At 43.0% G+C, this 8,885-nt stretch overlaps 1 protein-coding gene across 7 annotated transcripts in view; it reads right to left on the reverse strand.

The window, feature by feature from the left end:
• RASGRP3 (RAS guanyl releasing protein 3) overlaps positions 1 to 8,885 on the reverse strand; it is a 49,384-nt gene continuing 40,499 nt past the window's right edge. For 5 of the 7 annotated variants that reach the window (XM_017746397.1, XM_008643341.2, XM_017746424.1 and 2 more), the window contains 5 exons: positions 8,216 to 8,363; positions 4,685 to 4,721; positions 2,122 to 2,247; positions 1,246 to 1,610; positions 265 to 743 (listed from right to left, as the gene is read on the reverse strand). In XM_017746397.1, coding sequence (XP_017601886.1) covers positions 735 to 743; positions 1,246 to 1,610; positions 2,122 to 2,247; positions 4,685 to 4,721; positions 8,216 to 8,363 — 685 coding nt within the window. In that variant the 3' untranslated portion in view covers positions 265 to 734. Of the gene's footprint in view, positions 744 to 1,245; positions 1,611 to 2,121; positions 2,248 to 4,684; positions 4,722 to 8,215; positions 8,364 to 8,885 lie in introns of all 7 variants that reach the window. The other 2 variants (XM_017746435.1, XM_017746387.1) reach the window with 1 other exon arrangement.

Genomic DNA, 8,885 nt, shown 5'->3' on the forward strand with positions numbered 1-8,885 from the left:
CACACTTAAAACTGAAGAGTTTATTGCATGCTAATGTTACCATAATCAGTCCTGGCAAAGATGACCCTTCTCCATTGTGCTGTAACCAGACAAACACAGAGTGTCTTGGAATTCCTTCAGTCTCAGCCAGCTGCTGCCTGTTTGAAGGATCACCAGTCTGGGAACTGGTATCACTGTGCTGAACACCAGTACGTTCACCGTAGCAATGTAAACACAGCCAGAATTCAAAACCCCATCTGTGCAAAGAATTTCAGTATAGAGGACTTTGTGAGAGATTTTTGTTTGAGATTTAATCAACACATATACCTACTTCTTTCTTTAAATGATCATTACAAGCCTCGGTAAAGGAGTGTTATCGAACAAACTTAGATGCTTGGCTTCTGTCCTCACCATTGTTGTTGCTGGCAGACATACCAAAATGATGCAGTGCATTTAGAGAAGGCCAAATATATCCTCACTGGCATGTAGAGGAAGTTTCCACAGAAGTCATACAAAAGAAAACACTGAGCACAGAGATCTGTTCTGCTGTATCTGTGCAATGTTCATCTAAATGGCTTACTCGTGAGAAAATAAATAGTGCCTTATAACACCTTTCAGCTAAGGAAACAGGGCACTGGTTGGGTTTAAAAGGATGAGGTATGGGTACAGTTGTTATGGCCAGATGTGGTCTGTGACAGTCCATCAACACTTGCTGTAGTTGTCATCTTCAGTTTTCTGTGCTTTAGGGTGAGCAATCAGCTATCCTGTAAGCAGAAGAAAATAGGCATTTACATGCTGGCAGAGATGGTCAATAAAAGCATGAGGCTTTGGAAGTATAAACTTTATGGGTGACAGTAACAGACCAATATCCTGCCTCAGCCTGGACTCCTGTATTTTTCAGAATGCTAATTGTTGTGAGTCTAACACAGAGCCCTGAACTGTGCAGTGCAAGGGTACAACAGCACAGAAAGTGGCCAGATATCCACCAGGTTATTTTAATAATTTTCAAAATGAAAAGTACCCAACTGCTAAAAAGCCCATACTGACACCAAAACCCAAAATGCCAGTTACAGCATCACAGTAAATGTGTATTGCAGTGTAGAAAACAGGGATCTGTGGATGATTTAACATTCTTCTGAAAGTAACTCTTGTGCAAGAAGCAATGACAAATTTGAATGAAAAAGCATCTTGAAATTAATAAAATAACCTTATGAGACTTCAGACTGGAGCAGATTTTAAACTGTCTTGGCTTCTTTTGGAACTCACCTCAGATTCTTGTCTTTCTGGGAGGGTTTCTATCCTGTTGTGATCCTGTATAACTTGTGGGGCCTCGGCTTCTAGCTCTACATCAGCCTGCATGCTGGGCTTTTCATTCTCCCACTTTGCAAAGCCTTTGTTCTTCCCAGCTTTTCCGTGGAATTTCGACTTCATTTTGGGGAAAGTATGGGAACCTGAATCATTCCAGCCTGGCTCATGCCAGAGTGGCTCTGTCTGCGTTGCTTGGCTGGTGGTCACCCGCTGCAGCCGCACAGAAATTTTTCGTGAAGAGCCAGTGACGAGGGTGATAGCTCTGCCATCAAGGTCCTGGTGTTCTGCAGCAACACTGGGAAATTCAAATACTTCATCTTGGACTGAAAGAGAAGGTGGAATTGTTTCATTTAAGTATTCTATTTCAAGGTCTTTACAAGAAGGTAACAAGCCTGGGGGAGGGTGGGGAGGTAACCCCTTGTATGCAGCAGTGGTATAATTATCAGTATCTTTATGCTGCTCGGAAACTGTTTCTGATGCTGTGTGCACAGATTTTATTCTCTCACCATGCTCAGGGAGTAAGGCAGTGCTAGAATTGTGCCCGATGTCTCCTTCCCCCTAAGTGACAAAAAAGGAGAAGTACAATTTCATTTCTTTTCAGCTGGGATAGGGGTGCCAGTGAGGAGGATAGTGAGCCTTAGACGGGACACAAAGGCCATCACTGGAGAAAAGGATGTTGTAATCTGAGGACTGAACACATGCCATAGAGCAGTGAAAAGTAGAGGTGCTGCTCTGTGTGTTGATACAAAGGAAAAATTAAAAATGGCAGCAAGGACACTGGCCATTAGAGAGGATTCCAGAAATGGTTTAAAATAGGAGGAAAACTGCCCTCACCTGGAGGCAGAGATGGACTGCTAGGCAGAGACCCGTGGTTGCTGCCTACTGAGGCTCCTCTGGAAAATTTCCTGCATGCCAGCACAAGCAGGTCTCTGCATTGCTTGTGACAGTTGGCACCACAATCTGTAAAGAGAGAAATTGTCAAGTCATCAAAAGGAAAGCCACAACTATCTGGTAATCCCTCAGGGCTATTAGCAGGCAGATACCAAGGAAGGACTTTGAAGGAACAAACAGTTTGACAGAAGGTGTGAAGGGAGTCACAGAAATGGATCATTTGGTGTGAAGGGCATTACAAAAAAAAAAAAAAAAGGATAATTTCCATGACAGCCATTAATAGAAAAATGGCAGGAGAAGAGAAGAAGTAAGATGATATTTTAATAATAAAATGGTCTCAAGGAAGAGATGTGGAATTACTGATATGATCCTGTGTATGCCATGCGTAAAACTTCTGCCCCGAGAGGGGGCATTATTTATTTGGCTGGCTTTTATTTCACCCAGCAGGGCCCATTATAGTAAACATATTTGGTTAGAAGACACCAGAGCACCCATATCCTAAGCCTCTGGAAGGACTGCTGGATGTCAGTGCAGACTACTGTAGGTTAAAACTAGTCTAAGTAGCTCAGTAAGCAACATGAGCACATGAATGAACTCTGTGGAAGTGTATCATCCACCCAGATGAGACTTGCTGAGTACTTGCACTCCAAGCCTCTGCTAGGATCTGCATCACTGTGGATACATCATTGCTAGGTGCATTTATCTGAAGTGTGGCTGGAGTATGGATCTTATCTGTAAGAAAGGGCTGAAGAGTGGAGGATGTGCCCCAAACACAATCTCTCTCTCCTCTGTGTACTTTTCCATTGTTTGAAAATTCCCATCTCCCTTGTTTCTCTGTTGCTGTTCCATAGCCCAGCATTTTGTTCTAGGCAAGCATTGCCAGGGTGCTGCATTTTTAACTCTGCTATAAGAACCACTCTGCTCAGGGCAGCAGCTCTGGCATGATGGGTGAGAGTTCTGGTTTCGGCCGCCACCTTGATCATATGACTAATACAGCAATATATGCCCAGCTCTGGTTTTCTCTGCCTCAAAGGTAGCACTCTCCCTCAGATACACTGAAGATCTCTCTTGAAGTGAAGAACTCCTATCACTTGCAGACCAGGCAGTCTAGCTTTTAGCTCATTTCCCACAGTGTTGGGGTAGGCAGCAGCCCTGAAAGGAGGAACTCCCTCCCTCCCCCTGCTGTGTCAGAGGTTCAGAGGATGACAGCTCTGTGCTCAAAGGCAGAATTCATCCCTAGTGGGTGTCACAATCCAGTGAAGCTGGAACACAGAGCAGCCAGTAGCTGCTGCAACAAAAGGCAGGCACCCTCACACTTCTTGATCACTGTAGGATCTGAGAGAGCAGCTCTGCTCTCTTGCTTTCATGCCTCATTGCCTGTAACTTTGACTTTACAGAAACACTTGCGCTCAGTCCCCACTGGGCCACTGCTACAGGCAGCGATGCAGGACAGGAGCTCAACTTTCAGATCTCAAATTGAGTTTACACGTTGGTGTGACAAAACCTTACCTTCCTTCCCTCATCCTACCAGTAAAACTATAAACTGCAACCAGCCCTTTCAAAGCTTCTAAGATGACAGTAATCAAGAATATCTGAATTACATATGTTGATTTAGCCATGGACATTTCCCCCATCCCTCTCTGAGGAAGAGAGGTTTTGGCTGGAGAGAGACAGGAATATGGTGTATCCTAAACAAAAATACTGTGAATTCTTTGTCCTTCTCCTTGGAGTCAGTGTAAGACTAGGGGAAAAAGAGTACAAATGTGAATGTTCCCCTGTGAATAACTGAGATGCAGCTACAGCTGTGAAAATCAACAGTGCGCTTCAGCCAGAGTTGGGCTGTTTGAGAAATAAATAGGTCCAGGATTGTAAAGCCAATAAGGACCACTACAATGTCCCTTTTCCTCTGACCTGCTTAATATAGTGCAAGCACTGCATAAGAAATTAAGTATTTTATGAAGGCAAAGGGGAGGGATGTAAGAACTCTAGGATTTTTTATAAGTTGAATGTCTGAAGAAGATCTTGCAAGGAGATCTGCTGGGCAGTCTAGGAATTAAATATTTCTGTATTTCTAGCTCAGCCACTATTAAATTGCAAATAGGCTTCACTACAGGCACATGGATGTACATGACAAACAGTGTTGCCAGCAGACTTTTTCCTGGCCTGAGTCTCAGGGGATATATTTCAGGATGTGTCTCAGTGTTAGGATAAGAACACTTGGTTTTCCAATTTACAAGGTCTTTACTGGTAGAAAGTGACAGCTCATGGAGTCAGGGGCTGTTTTGGACCTTTATCTCACAGAATATGTGTGTTCCTCCTGGGTGGTATTTTCTCTAATGCAGGGAGACTTCAGAGTGTACCAGTAGTCAGTGCTCATGGACAATACCAAATGTAGATGCAAGATGTGTTTGAACATATGCCATTTTAGTTAAAGGTATGGTTGACTGACTTGTACTAAAACCCAAAACCCATAGCTTGAAAAAAAATCCTTATAATATTTATTTACCTTTGCATTTGTAGCCTTGTTTGATTATACCCCAGAGCTGCAAAGAAAGACAAAAGAACATCAAGGAATCAGAAAAGAAAGCTGGAAGGAAAACAAGGTCACAATGAGGAAGTACCAATGGCTACAAAAGCACAAACAGGATACAACTGCTCTTAACACCCTTCCTGTCAGGCAGACCTCCCCCTCTAATTGTGATAAGACTTGTGTACCTTCTCCCTTACTTCTGCTACTTACTAGCAGTAATGGGACTACCAGAGAAGGAGAGAGACAGACAACATTTGCTTCCAGGTACGGGTGAAAAATTGCCATCGTATCAAGCTTTGTGAAAGCAGCAGAGCACATTCTGCTTCTGGGCTCCCTTAGTGTTATCTGCAGGAGAATTTCCTGTGTACATCCATTTTCCAAATACATCACTGATCCATAATGTTCAAACACAGCAGAAGAAAACACCACTCGAGATAAAAACTAGGTTCTTGGTTCCTGTACTGGTTTCCAGCACACCTAGCCATAGCAATCTGATCTGTGCACCTGCCTTTTCCCACCTTAAAAAAACCCAAAAAACCCCAAATAGTTGAAGAATGAAACAGGCAGAAAAGCCACTAGATTCCACCTTAGCCTTTCCTCAGAAGCTGTTCTTGTTGACATACACTTAGAACTACCAAATGCTAAACTTCAGAGGGCCAGTGTGTGCGGTCCCACTTTTGGGAAGCTTTCACTGCCACGTGAGCAGGATTGCTTGGAAACAGGGAAACTCCCTAGCAAATTGTTTTCTATATATGCAGAAGCACTGTATCTACAGCCATAGCTTTATAAAAACAAGCATTTCCACTCTGAGAAGCAGTGAGAGGAAGGGGCAATTTTTCTAACTCCATAGCATAAAAGGAATAAAACTGGGGACTCTGGTGTTTATTTTTCCTGAACTCATTCACCTCATGAAGGGAGGGTGAACACATCCAGGCAGCTGAAACTGCATGTGGCTCCTCACCAGATTTGTAAGTATCCATGCACAAGAGAGTGGAGGGTGAATATGGTCATTAAGGAACAGTTTAAAGAGAAGAGATGATGAACATTCAGAATACAAAGGAAAGAGTAAAGTAAACAGAATGGAAAGATTCTGGATGAGAAAAACATCCCACTCACTGCACGAAAGAAATAGCAAGGAAAAACGGGGGTCTGGAGAGAGCAAAAATAGATTAGCCAAGGTAGAAGAATGGTGAAAAAAAGAACAGAAAGGACAACAGTGGAACCTGGGTCCATAGAAGGCCTGCTGCTTATTCTTTTGCTAATGCTGCATATGTGCACAGTGAATGCAGTTGCTGTGCTCAGGAAGCAACAGTGGAGCACCCCAGTCCCTCTTAAAAGAGCAGCAATGACCTATTTTCCCAGATCTCTTTCACAGGATCACTGTAAGAGACATGGATTGTTACTTATTTCTTTTAAGCTCTAATCTATTCCCACTGAAGTCCTTTCTCCTCACTCCTCACCTTATCTCTGTACCTTCCTCCCACTCAAATTTGGCACCACTGTTGTGGTTACACACCGCAGGGAAAGCTTAGCTGAAGTGTCATGTCATGAATTCTGACCTAAAGCTTTGAATGTGTCTGACACAGCTTTGCTGCAAAGCTGTCTTGAGCCAGCTCCAAGGTAAGAGGATCTGTGCAAATTCAGATTATAAAGCTTAACAGGATGGCCTGTCACCTACCCTGCCACGTGGTGCAGCTCAAGCTGTGGGATGGAACTGTGACTGGCCATGGGCATATCAACTTTGTGCTGCTAATGGCATTAAGTCTTAGCTTGACCTTCAAAGTTTGTATCATTTTAATAACTGTGCGCATTGTACTGTCATGTCAATTCATCCTGCTGCATGGTCAGTGCACATTATTTTGACTGTGAATCAGTGCATCAGTTTGAAATTAGGTTTCCACCCGTGGATGAGTAGCACTGAAATGCAGAACAAATATGCAGCAGATTCTGTAGTTGGTTCCTGTCCTATCAGTCCAACTCATCCACAGAACAATGCCAATGACTTCAGTGAGCTGACAGGAAAAATGACCTTATTTCCATTTCCTGTACAACCTTTTACTCATTTGTATTCCTGCACTGGATGTAATCAGGGAGACGTGAAAAATCTAACAATGGCCGATTAGAAAATTGATGCAGGAGAAAAATATCTGCTGGAGAGGACGTTTTGGGACAGTCCTCGGGCCTTGCTTTGCTGTGGAAGCCTTCCAAACCTGCACTGTCACAAACGCAATGACGTCTTCCCAAGGCAGCCTGGAACAACACGCTCTGGCTGGTGGCTGTCCCTGCCCCGTGGGTCTGCTGGAGCTGTCAGCTCGGGAGCCCACCAGCACGCTCCTACGTCAGTACTGACCATGTCGCCTCCAAAGCTTTTGCACTTCTAGCGGAAATAGGCGGAATTCCTTCTCCCCCACGGCGTTAGTCAGCGGCAGTGGTTGCCATAGGGACTTCAAGCATCTGAACAAAACTGACACGTCGCAAAAGAACTGAGTGGAAGATGGAGCATGGACTAGGGTAGGAACACCAGAGTGTGTCTGAATGGAGGCACGTTTTTGTGCTTAGTAGTGCTGTTATTGCTACTTTCAACCATTTTAGTGGAAAAGATCCTGGAATAAAGTCACCCCAGAGTGCAGAGGCGTATCTGCTCTGGTGTGCAGGGACAGGGGCTGGGTTTACAGCTGGTTATGTGGGCCACATGCAAGCAGAGGACATGGGCCTCTGCCCTTACTGCTTCAGCTGTCTAAATGTGGACATTTGATTTCAGCCAAGTGTGTCCATTAAAGCAACTTTTATATCATAGTAATTATTTATTCTTTACTATATTTGGGTTGAAGTGGAAAACTTAGAGGTTCACAAGCAACTCAAATGTCCACAAAACCAATCCTTTCCCAGATATGTAGAGAGCACTCTAATAAGTGACATCTGGTAAGTTGCGGCTGAGAGAAAAAGCAAATTATAAAACTCCCATCTAATAAATTCAAAAAATTCTTATTGTACAGAACTGCTGGAAGCACTTTTGGTTTCTTTACCAAATTAGAAGATCTATTAATTTAATAGAGAAAAAATTAGGGCTGTTATAGCCATTCAGAGAATTATGAACATATCTATGTTGCCATGTGCAACTTCCTGAGAAAGAACGACTTTTGCCTCATCTACATCCTCTGTTCCAGACATCTATTTTCCTCCAAGCTTGTTTTCATGGGAAATCAAGCCAAATTAAAGAACTTAAGATAAACCAAGTAAAACCATTCATATAGTCTCTAATATCCTTTAGCTAATGTAATTTTGTCCCCCCTGCCCAAGAAATTCTCACAAATGCCTATTTTCAGAAACCACTAAATCAAAACTGGATTGCACAGTTACAATGTGAGTAAAAGTTTTGTGCTTCTGAATGCCATGAGATATTATTTGGCCAAGAGACTTTAGCAATGTATGGAGCCAGTTTCACCCCATATCCATTAAAGGGTAAAAGTTGTTTTTAAGATATGCTGGTATTAAAATCATACTTACAAATCCTGCACAGTGCTCGCAGAAAGTTGGTTTAAGATAGGTCATTTCCTGAAAGTTATGGATAAACCCTGGTCCCATTTTACACTGAAACTGTGACTTAGCTCTTAGAAAGTAAGCCATCATTTCTTCTTTGCTTATAAGACCATCTCTGTAAAGGAAATAAAAAGTAGAGTAGATCTGTCACTGCTCATGGCACTGAAAAATTTGGGGTTTTCTCATTGCAGAAAGCATGCAGCACACAAAGCACATCCTTTGAAAGAGCTGAAAAAGTCCTGGAAGGAAAAAACCCTTACAGCAGTTGTGATTCTAATCTTCCTTTAAACAACACTGAACTTGCAGCATGAACCTTGTTATCTCACCTGTTAGTGGTATCAGAACACAGACCAGGCCATTAAATGAAGGAACTTGACTTACTGCTCACACAAAACATTCCTCTGGCTGACCACCAGCCTTCACAGCCAAAGAGATTCTGGACAAGAAGAATCATCAAGCCCAGCTGGCTAGGAAATATATGTTTTATATACCTTCTAGAATATTTGTTACCCCCTCTCTGCTACATGCACTCATTTCCCCAGTGCTGTACACAACTTATTTGTTCCACCGGTCTGATGCTTGGTCTGGATAGAGCACCTCCCCTGTAATTTGACAGTACTTCAGGGTTTTGACTCAT

The sequence above is a fragment of the Corvus brachyrhynchos genome, unplaced genomic scaffold (assembly GCF_000691975.1).
Source record: "Corvus brachyrhynchos isolate BGI_N302 unplaced genomic scaffold, ASM69197v1 scaffold70, whole genome shotgun sequence".
Taxonomy (NCBI): domain Eukaryota; kingdom Metazoa; phylum Chordata; class Aves; order Passeriformes; family Corvidae; genus Corvus; species Corvus brachyrhynchos.